At 40.3% G+C, this 18010-nt stretch overlaps 1 protein-coding gene across 19 annotated transcripts in view; it reads right to left on the bottom strand.

The window, feature by feature from the left end:
- Nucleotides 1-18010, bottom strand: part of heph (polypyrimidine tract-binding protein 1 heph) — a 202561-nt gene that overhangs the window by 28491 nt on the left and 156060 nt on the right. For 2 of the 19 annotated variants that reach the window (XM_068380159.1, XM_068380157.1), the window contains one exon: nucleotides 16205-16256. The exons of 16 other annotated variants lie outside the window; for them this stretch is intronic. In XM_068380159.1, coding sequence (XP_068236260.1) covers nucleotides 16205-16249 — 45 coding nt within the window. In that variant the 5' untranslated portion in view covers nucleotides 16250-16256. Of the gene's footprint in view, nucleotides 1-12992; nucleotides 14244-16204; nucleotides 16257-18010 lie in introns of those variants that run through there. One more of the 19 variants, XM_068380161.1, reaches the window with a different exon arrangement.

Below are 18010 nucleotides of genomic sequence, written 5' to 3'. Positions count from 1 at the left end.
GATGCAAAAAGAGCAAGTTTGTCTACTCTCAACCTCGACAAGAATACAGAACCCGGTTCCTATTTTATTGTGTGAGCGAACAAAGGTTTCTCGTTGTCTTGGCACTCCCAACCGAGAGAGGCAACTACGTTAGAGCACATTTGCATACATACAAAGTACAGGCAAAACGGGACATAGGAGAAAGTACAAGATTTCTAACGTTATCAAACGTTATCTACTTCTATAGGTAGGTAGTAGGTTGGCCAGGGCACCAGCCACCCGTTGAGATACTACCGCTAGAGAGTTATGGGGTCTTTTGACTGGCCAGACAGTACTACATTGGATCCTCCTCTCTGGTTACGGTTCATTTTCCCTTTGCCTACATACACACTGAATAGTCTGGCATATTCTTTACATATTCTCCTCTATCCTCATACACCTGACAACACAGATTACCAAACAATTCTTCATCACCCAAGGGGTTACTGCACTGTACTTGTTCAGTGCCACTTTCCTCTTGGTAAGGGTAGAAGAGACTCTTTAGCTATGGTAAGCAGCTCTTCTAGGAGAAGGACACTCCAAAATCAAACCACTGTTCTCTAGTCTTGGGTAGTGCCATAGCCTCTGTACCATGGCCTTTCACTGTCTTGGGTTAGAGTTCTCTTGCTTGAGGGTACACTCGAGCACACTCTCCTATCTTATTTCTCTTCCTCTTGTTTTGTTAAAGTTTTTATAGTTTATATAGGAGATATTTATTGTTGTTACTCTTCTTAGAATATTTTATTTTCCTTTTTTCCTTTCCGCACTGAGCTATTTTCCCTGTTGGAGCCCCTGGGCTTATAGCATACTGCTTTTCCAACTAGGGTTGTAGCTTAGTAAGTAATAATAATAATAATAATAGTTAACTAAGTTCCACCTACGTATAACGGTATCTAGCTTCCATCTACTTATGTTTACCTAACTTCCATAAGTTATAAGGTTATCTAACTTCCATCTACTTAGAGGGCTACCCTACCTACATCTACTTGCAAGGCTAACCTACTTCCAACGGTACCCAACTTTCATCTACTTAAGAGGACTACCATACTTCCTACAGTACCCAGCTTCTATCTACTTATATGGCTACCCTACTCCCTATGGTACCAAACTTCCATATAAGGTTATCTAACTTCCATATAAGGCTACCGACTTGCATTGCATTTACTTCCAAGGTTACCCAACTTCCATCTACTTCTAAGGTTACCGAACTTCCAAAGTTAGCCAAAACCAACATAGGCCGGATACTGGCGGTGGCGGGCTAACCTACAGCAGCCATTTCGGCAGGAGGAGGAGGAGGAGGAACCCGCCAGCACTCCTTCACCCATCAATTAGATGGTAATGAGAAACTGCCACCACAGCCACAGCAGGAAGACGTGTACTGTAGATGGCGAATGCACTACCACATACCTTCAGCTATCAAACGGTTCTCTCTTAAAAGATAACTGATAATGGTAGCTTCAATTCAACTGAAGTTAAAAATTGACGATAGACTCATTTGCCAGCACTATACTGGTTAAGTATTGTATATCAAAACTTCCTTAACTGAATCAAGAGGTAAAGACCGAAAAAGGGAGATCTTGTAATAAAAAGAAGGGCAAGGTTTTACTTAAAACTTTTACCGAGTCTATAGACATGGAATAAAGTATTTTTTGTCTAAATTTTATTAACTACAGAAGAAAAAAGTATGATTTACAAACCAGACGATAAACTCCCTTCCTCTCCTGGTGGAGTTTTGCATTAAAGTCCAAAGCCATCCCCCCAAAAAACCTGAATTCTAACAGGATGACAAACCGTAAAAACAGAATAACCTTGAATTGACCGAACCTGCATCACTATTCTTTTAGGTGACATTATGATCTATCATACCGTCGGGTTCTCTTGGCTTCGGTAAAGCGCCCCTCTAGTAACTTACAAACAAGAGGGAGGAAGTCATTACAACGGGAAAATTCGATAGGTGTTTGCCCAAAGATATTTCTCAACATGAGCGAATTCACTTGAGTCTGATCAAGAGAGAGAGAGAGAGAGAGAGAGAGAGAGAGAGAGAGAGCGCTGTCGCAATCTGGCCTCCTTAATGAAGCCACACTACACAAACATTAAAAAAAATGTTTGAAATACATTAAAAAGTAGAAGAAAGGGTGCCATGACAAACAAGGGAAGGTCTAGTAGGAAAGGGATGGTAGAGGGGGATGTGGAGGAAGACGAAGGAGGGAGAGAAAAGGGATACGTGAGGGGGAGGGAATAGACAAGAGCCCTGGGCACGAAACGTCAAATTACTCACAGCCGCTCTCCCACACCACCAATGCCACCTCCAAACTCTTTCTATGCTCCACGCTCCACCGACTCTACATTGATGTGATGGCAATCCTTTCTGTATCGAAGGGACCTAGACGAGAACGCTCTCACCACTAGTCCAAGATGTATGCCAATCAATAAAAGAAACTTACGCAGACTGGGACCATGTGACAAAACTTTTTTTTGAAGGAAATCGGCAAGTTGACTTGACTAAAGAAAGCTAAGCTGTTTTGCATACCAAATCAGAAGACGACAGACAGGAATCACTAGGTTCAAAATGTGCTCCTATCGGAACAAAATGCCAGTTTAAGACAAAGGTCGGTGGGAAACACTACGCAAATATAGGGGCAAAACGCCTTGACTATTCATCAATCCGGGTCAAAGCAAAAAATAAAATATTGAAATTCCAAGAGAAAGGACCATGATCGATGTAGTCGACTCTAACACGTGTGTGTGTGTATGCACACAAACTCATTGGCATTTAATGACCATGCAACATCATGAGACATTGCAAAATAGGGAATTAGGGCCACCTTAGACTGGTAACAAGCAGCAAACCCTTCTTAGTAACGGGACTAAAAATAGGATAAATTTGTGGATTTAACGTAAAAAAAAAAAAGTCAATTTCATAAGAGAAAAAAATGTATTAAGACCAGATTTGGCGTATCACCTCCTTGAAGGTAAATAAAATATGAGTAAATCACATAAAAAACCACGGAAATTGTTAATATGGAATAGTAACAACATAATATAGTGCTGATACAGGTGTAAAGAAAATTAAACTTCAGGGCTTCTGGAATGTTGCCGTCACTGGCAACACAAGTATGTCTGGCAATCAATCATAGACCCCAATTACATGGTACACTTATCAACATGCAGTTATTCAGTTTCCTTTTTATATGCCGGGTACTCCAGTTTAACAAGCAGTTTGAATCCCAAAAGGATGAACCAGTTAATACACAAACACAATTATAATATATGTATATATATAATACACACATGTATATATACATATACATACACACACACACATATATATATATATATATATATACACATATATAATATATATATATATATATACAGACCCATCAACCCTACCAAATGTTATAGGAATATCCTATGATGCATCCCAGTCATCAAAAATAGGAAATGTAAAGTGGCCGATTTGACTATCCAACTGACAGATAATCGAAGCGCCATGTGAAATTATAAACATGACGCCGATGTTTGGCAAGGAGCACTGGTCTGAGGGAGTTCTGTCTATCAAGATTGTGCATTAACTTTAGGTCTTCGAGTGTTACATCGTCGGTAGTCTGCCAATAGCAGATACTGCTACTATCCCAATGGATTACTCTTGTTTCTTCGAGAAGACAAGGATTTTGAATGTCAACTTTTTGTCCAATCGCGGAGACTCATTTGCTGAGAGAGAGAGAGAGAGAGAGAGAGAGAGAGAGAGTTTAATGAAGTTGTCTTTACATTCCAAGTCGACGCTCTTCCGAATACAATAAAGGATCCACCGTGAAAATTCCTTGTTGATATCTCTAAGCTGCCGGAAGGGATCTGAACTGGTTACTCTCGAGATGACGATCAATTGGCCGTAGACAAGTCCGGGTCACCGAGATCAGACAACTGCTGATTCCTTCGGCTGATTTCTACCATGATAAAGAGTGAAGAAGTTTCTTTTACCGCTAACAGGTTTTTAACCATATACAGATAACTTTTGGTGGGAATTTCACTGCGATGTACATACTTTATGTCAAGTTAACAGTACCACAACTATCTTTACCATATGATACAATTTTTACAAATTCTTCTACTGAAAGCTAGAGAGAGAGAGAGAGAGAGAGAGAGAGAGAGAGAGAGAATCTTCCTTCTTTTCTAAGACTTTTACTCTACATCTGTTAACATAATCATCCATATTAAGCTAAAATAAACTCTCTCTCTCTCCAAGTCTACTGTTGTTGTCCTCTCCAATCCACCCTCTCACATAGTTGGGGGAGGATGGAATCTTAGCTAAAGCAGTCATGCTGCCTGGCTAGACACACCAGCTTACAGAGCTCTACAACGACTGTTCGTTCGCCCATCACGCCTCACAGCCCCGATTTAACCCCCCCCCCCCCAACCCACCACCCTTTAACACTAGCAATATATTCCTAGTAATTAATAAATAGCAACAGAATCGGGAGGTGAAGATTATTTCTTTTAATCTAGTATACTAATAAGATAATATTCATAGTAATTAATACAAGGCAAAATATGAGGGGAAGAAACGTAATCTTTCTCCTATCATCCAACTTTATATTCCAATTTGAAAACGGCATAGGAACAGAAAATAAAACAAGGAAAGAGACCTTCCCCTTTATCAGAGACAATTTTCTTCCACTTGCTGCTTTAACTTCCACACACACTTTGTGAAGAAGCATAAAGCAGTGAACCAAACTTCATCACGTGAGCGCTCGATTAACCAAAGAGGGAGTGGTGGTGAAGTAGTAAGTTTCTGCAACGCCGCCACCAACTAACCAACCTCTTCTTCTCGAACCATACTAAAGCCCGGGGTAAGCAACCACCGTTCTTCCCTCTCTCTCTCATCTGGCCACTCCTCAACATTCCTTCAGTACGAGAGAGAGAGAGAGAGAGAGAGAGAGAGAAATCAAATCACATGCTAGGAATCTAGGTCGTACCCATATTTATTAACACAATGACGATAGTCATCTTAAAGGAATGTCTCCGTTACTTGCTTCAATCCTGCTAACCCATACAAAGCCAAGGAGAGTGGCGAGAGGATGGAGTTAAAAAAAAAAAAATATAGAAAACCCTTGTGTCTGACTAGATCATTGCACAGATGTTAACACGATCTGGGGACAGATTCCTCGAGTTCCTCATGGTATAAATTCGTGAATGGAGACACAGAAGGTATTACTGGCTACTTATGATATTCAATAAGAAAATATGTTGGAACGATTCGATTATTGCTATTGGTTTATAAACAAAGAAGTACCTTTTAAAGGGGCAGAGAGAGAGAGAGAGAGAGAGAGAGAGAGAGAGAGAGAGAGATATGACCTTGAAGCGCTCCCCCAACTATGCCACCTCGTCCAGAGTGATTCTTCTTCTAAGTCTCCTCGACCTCATGTGTTCATTCCTCCCATTCCAACACAAGTCAGTATCAAACAACACCTGACCACATTAAAGATGCCACACGCTTTTCCAACTTTGGATTAAATGTTAAGGTTTTGAAATGCAGTAGAGTACTCATTTGAAATTAAAGCATTTTAAAGAACGAAAATAGTTACCAACATTTAATACAAAATATTTCCACACCAACCAAACTGATGGCGGAAGACTTCTTAATTGCATAAACAATGTATTTATAAAGTACAATCATATATAGCTTCCAATTCAGACGAACAACCTCTTCCAGTAAGTGAAAACGTTTCTTGGAAGGTGCTACTTATTTATACAATGCTTGGCCTTCAACAAAAACTAAACTATATACTTGTACAACATTTCATAGATCACCTGACACGGGGAGCTTCCAGAAACTGTGATGAATCAGGTCGACTGCACATTGTAACATAAAATTGTCCAAACTTGCTTATAATAAGCATGAAAAAAGTTTCCAGCCCCACCACCCTTGAAGGTGACATGGAAACGAAAAAAGAAGACAGCTCCAAGTTAGTTGAAAGGCATCCAACTAAGTGTGGGAAAAGCAACGGAGGTCAACAGACACCGAAACTATTTGCTCGGGTGTGGCGCATAGCTTGAGTCGCTTTCTTTCCATCTATACAACACAGGTGAGAGAGAAGAGAGAGAGAGAGAGAGAGAGAGAGAGAGAGACTGGGTTAACTGTATGAGACATAAGCACCTGATTAAGGCTAACACGAATGAAGCAGTTGCTGCGAATTAATGTTCCCAAGTAACAAATTGGTAAGTTATGTAGGAAGTAGGGGGTGGAGGATACTGAGGTGGAGGGGAGGGGGGAAAGACAGGATGGGGGCAGGCACATGGAAAGAGGGGGTGGGGGTAGGAGGGCAGTATAGGGTGGGCGTGTACTCATGTGCGGAATCCAGCAGCCAACTGGCGCAGTCATTGATCCGCCAGGTCAGACCCGTGTTGACACACATACTCACTCGGGCCCCCAAAACACAAAACAAATGAACACGAAATTATTATATAACAAAAATCATAGGAGGTACGCTACCATGAATTACGTTCGAGCAAGCGCTCCTTACTGCAACGCCAACTGATTAGTGGGTTCTCATCCATTGCATGCAATGTTGCTTGTTACCTTTTGCATATGCAACACGACCGTTCTTAAAACCCTAATTATCAACTTGATTGGAATTAAACCAGTGTAGGCAATATACTTAAACAAATCACAAATGATTTCATACTTCCACTATTTTCACTAAATTAATCTAATTCTAAAAGAATATATAAATTAACGTTCAAAATAGAAATGAAAACCCTATGGCAAGAATAAGGCGTCACCCCACCGGGAGACAAATGAATCAGTACTGGTAACAGCAGATATTTTCGAATAGTTTCTGGTCGATGATGGGCCTTTATTTATGATTTAAGACAATTAAATAGATGGGGATTAAACGCTAAACATAATCCTAAACCACCACCAGCATAGCTGAGAGAGAGAGAGAGAGAGAGAGAGAGAGAGGAGAGAGAGAGGAGAGAGAGAGAGAGAGAGAGAGAGAGAGATATTAACCTTTCATTTTCCTAACACATTTCCAATAAATAAAAACACCAAAACTAATTCGAGGTAACTTTGCACCACCACGTGAAAACTATCATGATGATTATCTGGAATTAGGAATGCATGATTCCATCACACAAACGCCATCGCCGTCAAATCACAAATCAATTACAACCAGGCAATACTCCACCACCGCATCAAGTAACAGGGAGGAATCAAACTCCCTTGAACCCACCTCCCCTCTCACTTTCCTTCCTTGTGAATTCTTTCATCTTAATTAAGAAAAAAGGACAAACCCAACCTTCGTAGGAACACATTCTTTTCAACCTCATAACCAATGAGCTATATTAAACCACTTTTAAACAACGCTGCATGAGGTAGGGGGTGTAACCTCATTAAAGATAATAGTCTTGGAATTTCCATCATCTAATCTACGAGGCTCAAAGACAGCAACAACTGGCTGCTTCCGCTCCTTTGAGCAGACAGTTTTGCAAGGCCGTCAAAAAGATAGTTCAAACCATTCATTTAGATTTGAGACAAAATGTTTTAAAATGCTTGAATTAAAACATCGTAATGTACTATATGCTTCACCAGTGAAGCAATAATTCTATAAGGTGGCATGAAGGATCTTAATGTTCTCTTATGACCAGGAGTATTGTACAAACACGCCTTTCCCGGCAAGACATCACGTCCTTAACTTGTAGTCGAGTGCCACGCTATTGAGGTGCGGAGAGGCAACTCTACCTTGCAATACCTTTTTAAAAGCTTTGTCGGGGATTGACATTCCCTTAGATGAAGTAGCAAGTATTTTTCTAGCCTTGGTTTAAATAAAAAAATCAGACGATTTCTTTATTATCGAGCAAAGAAAACAACTAGAAGTAATGAAATCCAGAAAAAACACCAATAACGTTAAACCATCCTATCACGTGCAACCATGATTATCAATAACAGCTGAACAATGACAACTTCTGAATGCAATCCCTATTCAGAACTTTTACTCCTTGGTGTTGAAGGACACACCTGCGGGTAAATAATCGCCGAAGAGAAATAAGAGATGAAAAGACAAGAGCGTATTGATCTAGTTTGATTATTTGTAACCCTTAGCCATTGGTTAATTAGAAGGAATCCAGGAGATGCAGACAATATCATCTGTAAACTAGGGCAGTTATAAAATTAATTCTATGGGTAAAAAATCTAAAATTATTCTATGGGTAAAATAAATTAATCTAAAAAGTGTAAAAAAAAAAATCAACGGGTCAAAAAATTACAATCTAATCAATACTACATGAGAAACTGAGATACCCATTTTGAAATAATGACCTATATATTGATAACTGATAACTTGGAAAGATTTTCAGGTATCCAAGAGAAACAGCTTCGGATAAGGGAATGAGTTGTCCTTCTGAATTCTAAGTGTCCAATTTCTGTGGAGGGGCTATGCCGCACTATTTAAATTCTTTCAAAACTATTACCAAAACTGACAATTGAGCGATGATTAACACAAATTCATGCAAGTATCAAACTTGTCTGGCGGTACACCCTATCAAGTGCTCGAACTACAGTTAGGAAAAATTGCAACATGGTCAATACCTTAATGACGTTTCAGACCTTCACAATGCTCATGGCAACAAGTTATCTCCCACGGAGAATGAACTTCGTATGGCTAGCTTTAGGAAATTTAGAGGAAGACATTAAGCGAGGTAAAGTAAATTAAGGGCATAAGGGGGCTGTTTTATAGATTGTATGCTACCAAACTCAGGAAAAATGTTTTAACGTTATACACTACCCAAATTAGGAAATTCCTTTTTGCAGACAAAATTGGGATAGTCACAAACTAGCAAGTCACTACACTTTATCTGTACTGTATAAGATGATCACTTTCCCAACAGAAAAGACTGTCAGACCAATAGTTCAAGGAACTTAATAATAAAAACATGAAACCTAGAACACTAAATTGACCGGGAATGTATTGCTGACATGGCACCTAACGCTTTTAATAAAATCGACCCTCAGTTAAAATTATCTTAATTGGTACACCATGGTAACGTGAAATAAAAATTTCACAAGTTTCCTAGGCATGATATTATCCTAAATATTGGAATTATGCCACGGATAAATAACAAGAGATGCCATCTCCTTTCAGTCTTCAAATCTTCCCTAAATAACACTATACAATTCATTTAGTAAATAAAAAAATACTTCAGAAGAAAAGAATGTCAATACCAGTTGACAGGACATTTTAACCAAAAAATTGCAACAGATTGATTGGGTTATCGAACTGCCGCATCACGAAGAAACAAAACGACACCAGAACTAGCCCACATAGAAAATGCACGTGGTATCTCATTCAGTAGGATTTGTTACCATGATCATTGCATTAAACTTTTCAATCACAGACCGGACTTTAAATTTCTTTACCGATATCCAATATTGGTGAAAAATTGTAATAAGCAAACAATGATTGCTCTTCCAAACAAGCCATTAGATTTTTCATAGTTAAAATACTAGGTTAAAACATTAACAAACGCTACCAGTATACTATAGACATGAAATCTACGACCGAATGCACATTTGAAAAGGACTCCTCTCCCTGACCCAGTAAGGTATAAAAGCTCTGGTCAAGGACAGAGGCCATAACTCAACGGGGCATTTTAACAATGAAGACAAACCTCATTGGGTAACGAACACTATGCTACCTGAATTGCCAACACCCCCCTCCCCCCAAAAAAAATGAAGAATCTTGCTAGCATAATTAAGAACCCTTAAAAACGAAGTATTCATCATTAGAAACGATCACCATAAGAGTAATAATGTCGAAATGGACAGAACAAACTTCTAGTATATCCCAAAAACCTTTTGAGAGAGAGAGAGAGAGAGAGAGAGAGAGAGAGAGAGAGAGAGAGAGAGAGAGAGAGAGAGAGAGAGAGAGAGATATTGCAATCCACAATAGAAACTATTGCCGCAAAACGAATAATTTCGAAAACGAGCGGAAAAAACTCCCACAGAACACAAATAGTACTGTGAGAGAGAGAGAGAGAGAGAGAGAGAGAGAGAGAGAGAGAGAGAGAGAGAGAGAGAGAGAGAGAGAGAGAGCAGTAGGAGGAGGAGGTGCCTTGGTGGTAGATGCGGCACTGCGGCAGGACAACGGTGTAGTGCTGCAGCAGAGAGGGGAGGCCAAACAGTTCGCCAGGGGAACACTTGTTGGGCTCCTGCGATCAATGGCCACGTCTGCTGCTGCTGCTCCTCCTCTCACTTCCATCCCAAACAGCTACTCCACCCACCATTTCTGTAAGCCACTACATAACCATATATAACGTATGGCTAAGTGACGAACAACCACCCAGTCTAAGGATTACCGTTGTTGCTGCTATGGTCATCATCAGACGCTGAGGGCCAATGAGAGAGCGATCGACCAGCGTGTGTGTGTGTGTGTCCGTCCTTAAAGAGTGCCAATCTTCTCGCCCTCCCAGCGCCCCAAGTAAATAGGTGCATGAGAACAGGACCTTTAAATTTCCCCAAAACTGATAGCCGCCTATACTTCATATTACATGCGATATAAGCAACAAAATTCTTAGGAGAGAGAGAGAGAGAGAGAGAGAGAGAGAGAGAGAGAGAGAGAGAGAGAGAGAGAGAGAGAGAGAGAGAGAGAATTTTGACCTGGACAACTTTTCAAAAGGGAATACTTCATTTAACCCCGGCCCCTTAAAGGAAGTAATTGAATATTTCAATCTGCATATCAACATAAGATACAAGACATAATAACCTATACACAAGTTCTCCAAACGTTTCCAGGCGTCCCGAAACTATACTCTCTCTCAATTCAGTTCAGATCAACGAAGCGTTTCCCCCGGACAAATCTTGTCACACTGTCAGTCCCTTCTTCCTCCACTTACCTGTCCACTGTAACCGGTTCAGTGACCCTGGCTATCGAGCCGTATTACGCAGCGCTCGAACACAATACTTGCAATACTGCGCCAACCTTTACCGAAAGGACAGTTTACCAATAGGAAGATATAACATGGAATAAACATACGAGAGATTCAGGGTCCACGTAGGATGTTTACCGCCCGAAAGATAAATTAACACAGCAAACGTTTGAAACGATTAGCTCAAAAAGGGTTAACCATCAAGAATGGATGGAATGCTACATTTGCGTAACCAACGTCTTCCGAGTGACGAGGAAGGGGAGTGTCAACAGCTTCCACAATTACCGATCTAATTATCCCCGATGAAGAGGGAGAGAGAAGGGTGGAGCAAAGAGCAGGGGGGGGGGGTCCATTAGTGGGCGCACCTATACATAATTCATTGTTTGAGACGTAGAACAAATGTAGCCATGTTATATTTATGCTTATTGAAAGGCACAAGGAATATGCGCATACATGAATAAATTTTAATACGTTCAATAAGCTTAACTTTAGGAAAGTTAAACGTTCCTCTGGAATGAGTCAAGAAATACTTTAAAATAACTTCAGAATCAAGACCAGAGTTTTTAAAGTTTCATGGTCACGACGAGAGAGAGAGAGAGAGAGAGAGAGAGAGAGAGAGAGAGAGAGAGAGAGAGAGAGAGAGAGAGAGTGAGAGTGTCGCCAAATTCTCCTAGGACGACATTCTCTTATCTCTAAAACTATCTTCCACATGGTGCAGTCTCCCCTCCCCCGACACACACTATCATACCGTCCACATATGACAAACAAGAAAACCTTCGCTTACCATAATAAAGTAATTTCAACAGAATTAATATAGCATGAATGGGATATAAGCCCTATTGACAATTTTATTTCATAAGGATCATAAAAAAATCCAGAAAGTCCACATTCACATAGCCTAATAGTTCTTAAAACAAAAACACATACAAAACCATATACTCAATTACCAACAAATTGCATGTGAATAGTCAGTTACCATGTACATTATTGAACACACGGAAACCTCGTATAGAGCTGAGGGGAACTCTCCCTGATCAAAATGTTGCATTAGTATAATTAAATCCAGAGGTATTGATAGTGTGTGTATTCACAATATAAACAATTTTTTTTTAAATTAAAAGCGCATACAATATGAACATTTACTAATATACACTTCTTGGCAAGATGCAGAAGTCGTACCGGACAAACTAGTCAGTTCGGATTACTCAAGATCGCACAGGTGTCAAAAGAGAGAGAGAGAGAGAGAGAGAGAGAGAGAGAGAGAGAGAGAGAGAGAGAGAGAGAGAGAGAGAGAAATTTCACACGGCAAGAAACTTCAAAGTGGAGAGAAAACCGTGCAAGAAAAACAACCGACGATAGCAACACGCCACAACAGCGGTAGAAGCAAGGGTGAGTGCGTGTATAAGCGTTTCCATAACAATAACAAACAATAAATAACCATACAAAAGCCCCTTGGACCACAGGGAATCAAGAGGCGATGGAAGGTAAGACAAAATGAGCAGCAGGTAAGAAGAGTGGGGGGCAAGAAAAGACGAAACGAAGACACCAGGGAGGCAGGCATGCGGCTGCCTGCCCGAGGGCAGGGCTGGGAACATGAACAGGTAGAAAACTTCCGAGACACTCGACATACTAGACACGCTGCACAACACGGTTCTACCATTCACATCCTACATGTATTATACGTACATTCATAGTGTGGACTTGCGTTAATGTGTCCGTAATGTGGAATGTATAATGTGTCAGTTTCATGATATGACCACCAGGACACATGGTAGCAAAAGGAATAAAACCATATCTGAATTGGGGATTTATCATCACAGTAAACAATACAACCTCGACCGGCCTCACATGCATTTAAAAAATACTTTACACCATGTCAACCGCATTGGCGTTAGTAATTAACACTTAGAAACTGATAAATCTTGTTTTAAATGTTGTTTCAACATCTATAAGACATGGAAAAGCGGGAAACGTTTTGTAATAATAGTAACATTACAGTCAAACAGCACAAAATTGCGAATGGAAAACCACATGAGAGACTTCCTTACCATGACGTCGAAGTGTGTGACTTCCAGATTGGCGGGTGGATGATAAAAGGAATGAGGAGGTGGAGGAGGAGGCGGAGGTGGAAGGTAAGAGAAAATAGGCGTGGGTTGTTCAGCCGCCGTGAAAATTTTGGTGGTGATGGAGATGGGCGTTTAGGACGAGGGCAAGGAGGCAGGGGTGTGGGGAGGAACAGGAGGAAAGGGAAGGGAAGAGGACACAAGGAAGAGATGAGATAGAGCCCTAAGGACGAGGACGAAGGAGACGACGACAGTGCCGGCGAACTCGCAGGTGAAAACTGAAGGGTTTGGAGGAATGGGTGCAGCAGCAGCGGCGGCGGCAGCAGGAACAGCAGCAGCAGGGTTTTGCTTGGTTGATTCCCCCGTACAAGAGAGACAGGCTGGTATGGTATTGGCTTGGTTACGACGGAGTTTCCTTTTGCTATTATTCTCTCGCTGAAGTTATATCTACGTATGTATGGGCATGCGGTAACCCCTTTTCTCTTTCACATTCACTCACACTTATTACGACTTGACGTGACGACGACCGGTGATAATTTTACAGGATGTCCTACTCTAATTTTTTTGGTCCACTACAACACACCACCGACGTTTTGGGAGGGAGACAGCCCCGGGACTTATATAAGAGGGCAGTTGGGGCTTGGGTAATTTTTTTTTTAATATATTAATGTATTGATAAGGCAATACAAGATATGTATAGTTGCAGTCAGGTCTCTTTGTGTTGGCGGCGCTCTGTAATTATTAGTATGCTTGTTGTTGCTTTGAATTATGTAGTATCCTTTAATGTAATTCAGTGGGAAGACCGTGAAAGGAAAGGGACAGAGAAGAAATACGAATACGATACCTAATAGCTTGGCAGATGTTGGTGTGTGCGTGTTTGTGACAAGAATGCAAACGACAGAAGCAACAGTAGTAGTATAGTCACTCACTTTTGCACAGAACAGCAGAAAGAGCGTCAGAACTAACAATTGAATGAAAGGCAGCAACGGCAGCTGATGTTGGCAGCGGCAGCAAGCAGCGAGAGAGAGAAAACTAAGTACCAAAGCACTGCAGCAATATATTTGTGAGTGTTGTTTGTATCACGAAGCAATAAGGAAAAATATTAATGTTTTTCACCGTATTACTAAACGGATTGATGAGCAGTAAGACCAGTTGTAAGGAAGAAGAGGAAAAGGAATGTTATCTTTTAGCGGTGGGGAAGAGGAGGTTAGATAAAGTATGATAGTATATATATAAACATATATTTATATATATATATATATATTAGTGGCTGGTGGTGGTAAGTGAAGGGTGTGAGTGAGGTCCGGGTGTGTGAGTGAGGTAGTGTGAATAGCGAGACACAGAGAGAGAGCACACAGCGCGGGACGGCAGCGTGCTCACGACTAAACTCCTACGGTCTAAGCAACATCGCCCGCCCGCCCAGGACCGTCTCTGTCTCTCTCTATCCCCCTCTTCTGGCAGCAGCCTCCCCAAACCCCCCTCTCCACCACCACCACCAACCTTACCACTACTACAGGTATACAGAGGTGGGGGAGGAGGAGGATGCCATTCCCTCCTCTCCCAATGTCCCACCCAACCCCAAAGCCTTACCGTTTCCAACAGGAGACAAGAACAGTGCCGGCCAAAGCGATGATGCTCCCACGGTCACATATATAAATTCTTCTTCTTGTTATAACTAAGCAGATAAAGATATTTACAACAGAAACCGATTGACGGTTCTACCACAACACAGGCATCGCGCGAGAAGAATAAACATATTTACAAAGCACAATTAAGAGAAAATGTGACGGTCTCGAGGTGAGTTTTTCATTTTGTGCGTGAGAGAGAGAGAGAGAGAGAGAGAGGAGAGAGAGAGAGAGAGGAGAGAGAGAGAGAGAGAGAGAGATGGGGGACGGGGGAGTGAACTAAGTGCCGCATGCGCCGGCCCAGTCACATCCCAGCTTACCTGGAGTTCCCCCTTCCATTTAAAGCTCCCTCTTTCTACTCCTCCCTCACCCCTTCAACCCCACCCGCATCCTAGTCGGACACTACCTGTGGTCGACATCCACCACCACCCACCCTCATTCCCACCAAACCGCAACGCTTGGGACTTTCAATATATTACATTCTCTATATTCCAAGAGAAAAGAGAATTTCTCCCCAGATTCGATAAAACTAAAACATGAAAACATTGAAGAGCGAACGTCTCCATTCTTTTCAGCGAGCAAGTGAGGTAGAAATAGGAAAAATGGGGAGGTCGACCGACAGGAGAGAGAGAGAGAGAGAGAGAGAGAGAGAGAGAGAGAGAGAGAGAGAGAGAGAGAGAGAGAGAGAGAGAGAATGGGGAGGGGGGGGGGAATAATCCCTTCTCTCCCCTACCCACTCGGGATTCACCTGCCCGCACGCGCATTGCACGCTCTCCCGACGACCCCTCTTAGCTGCAACGCACGCACGTACACACTCACTCACTCTCTCCCTCTCTCACCTGAGGGCTGTGCTGTCGCTGCCGCTGTTGCTGTTCCTGCAGCTTAAACGGATGGGATAGAGCAGCAAACACAGCCGTGCCTTACAGAGCCAAACAATTCAACTGATCATTGGAATGGAGATGGTGTTCCCGAACACCGCTCTCTATAATCTAGCCAAAGTGTGGGGGTCCAACGTTGGCATCACCTTTCAACACGGTACCATAATTAACAGGTAAATTCTCTATTCCTTACTTAGTAAGTTTAACATCTAGGCCAATGTATTGTGAAGTGCAATGACAACAGTAAAAGAATCGGTTAAAAAGTAAATATGGCAAATATTAAGTTCCCGTAATTAATACGCAAATTCTAATCATTTCATAAGTTTAAAATCAGGGTCAGGGTATATGAACTATAATAATAACAGTAAAATAATTAAGTTTAAAAATTAAATATGTCCAATATTAAACTCCTTTTACCCTACTACGTGCAAAGGGATCCTAATTAGGGTTAGTATATTGTGAAGTCCCCCCCCCAAAAAAAAAGAATAATCATTAAGTTAAAAAGGTAAATACAACCAATAAATGCAAGGTCCAGTATAAAATTCCTTCTACATGCTAAGGGATCCAAATCAGTATTTTGAAATCCTCCAAAAAACAGTATAAGAATAATCATCAAAGTTGAAAAGGTAAATACAACCAAAATACCATGTAACTGGGACCCTTAAAAAATTAGGGGATGGACTACCAGCCTTACCTTTCCCTTAGTAACACTAGGGATATCATGGCTGTAATCATCCATAGCCTACCTGTAAAGAGAGAAATAAATCATTAACAATCTTACATGCAAGAGTATAAGATTAAAAAAAAGTTTCGAAAATGCTCTCATTGCTACTTCATTATTAAATAATTGTTAATATTTCAATATTTTCTTCATTTTATTGAACTGGTTTATAGAACTTAGCTACCTATGTAACTTAATAAATGAGCCCGACAACCTTTTAAATGGGAGAGTGAATGATAGGATATTTCACGATTCACTAAAGCAAATTACTTAAAAGGCTTACAACAGCAATGACACAAAAAGGCAAATCAACACGAAATTAAAGACCAAAAAATATCCTTTTCACAGTGAAGCATTTTGCCACCAGTCTTTGGACCAAGTATGTAGGCATAAATTAACATTTTACTCTCACTATCAAGGGTGAATAATAAGTGTGCATTCGTGAAAATCAATTCAGCCTGAAACTTTTTAACCTGTATTGGTGACAGTTCACTCCAGCTCTAAACTGTATGCAGTCATTTGCTATGTAGGAGAAATTACAGGATTTTAGAATATGATTGTACCCGTGGCATTGCCTCGACTCATAGTATTAGTTTATGCAGTCTATTACAGTTTATGTAATTAGTTATCCAAAAAACGGTCGAGTCTGGGATGCAAAATGTTTGAATAATAATCCTCATTACAAGCGAAAGTGTAATCCGAATTGAAAAAAAAAGGAAAACAGCCGTGCCAGAAAATGCAAATTACGAATATAAACTGAAAATACGATTTTAAAGAAAACCACAGCAATACACACACACACACTAATATATATATATATATATATATATATAATATATATATATATATACTGTATATATATGTATATATATATATGTATGTATGTATGTATGTATGTATGTATATATATAACCATTAAAAGAACCCAGGATAAATATAATGTTAACTTTCTATTTCTTAAGTTCCACTATTTGATTGGGGAAAGAATTTCCCACTACTCACAGCCGGAAGGAAACTTAAAAATGTGTAGAAATGAGCCTTACTAAAGAGAAGCTAAGACTTTACAATCAATTGCGACTCAATATTTCAAGGATAGTACACTAGGGAATATTTGACTGCTAAGGATTAAGTCAGTTATGAAACATAAATCATACACGATGCACGAGTTAATTGACGACGGTACCGGATTTTCAAACTAGAGAAAATATGTCCACCGATTTTGAGACTATCGATTAAGTGGGAAACAATGAATAAAAGAAATATTTTTTTAACTAGATACAAACCGGCCTCTTTCATGAAAACGATAAAATTGTCCAGTTAAAGAATGGCTAGAATTTTTATATACTGCATGTGAAAAAAAAAAACTGGGGGATGCTTGTCTTGATAACAATTATACTTTTATTCACATGAGTTTTAAATAGGGGGTTTAACTTCACCATGAACCTGCCCTCAACCATTTGCAACGCACTGCTAGCTAAAAATACAAGATTTCATAAGCCTCATGCTTAGCCATATTCGGGCGACTCAAGTTTAAAGTTACAATCAGCTATAAAAGGAAAAAGTTTGCTTTCAAGGCCAAACAACAAACTGGTATAATATAAAAATCTCCAAGACACACAAGATGCTTCTGTGTCACTCGTCCATCAACAACCGTTATTTAGGACTAAGTTAAAAATTAATAACGGTAACAAATTATTCATTTGAAACCATGGCTGCGATAGACAAGAAAACCGTACAAGTCGACACAAAGTCATACGAACGACTATGATCAGGATCAAA

Source organism: Palaemon carinicauda, chromosome 9, assembly GCF_036898095.1.
Source record: "Palaemon carinicauda isolate YSFRI2023 chromosome 9, ASM3689809v2, whole genome shotgun sequence".
In the NCBI taxonomy this organism is placed as follows: Eukaryota; Metazoa; Arthropoda; class Malacostraca; order Decapoda; family Palaemonidae; genus Palaemon; species Palaemon carinicauda.
The sequence above is the reverse complement of the archived record's forward strand: the minus strand, read 5'-3'. Positions and strand labels throughout refer to the sequence as shown.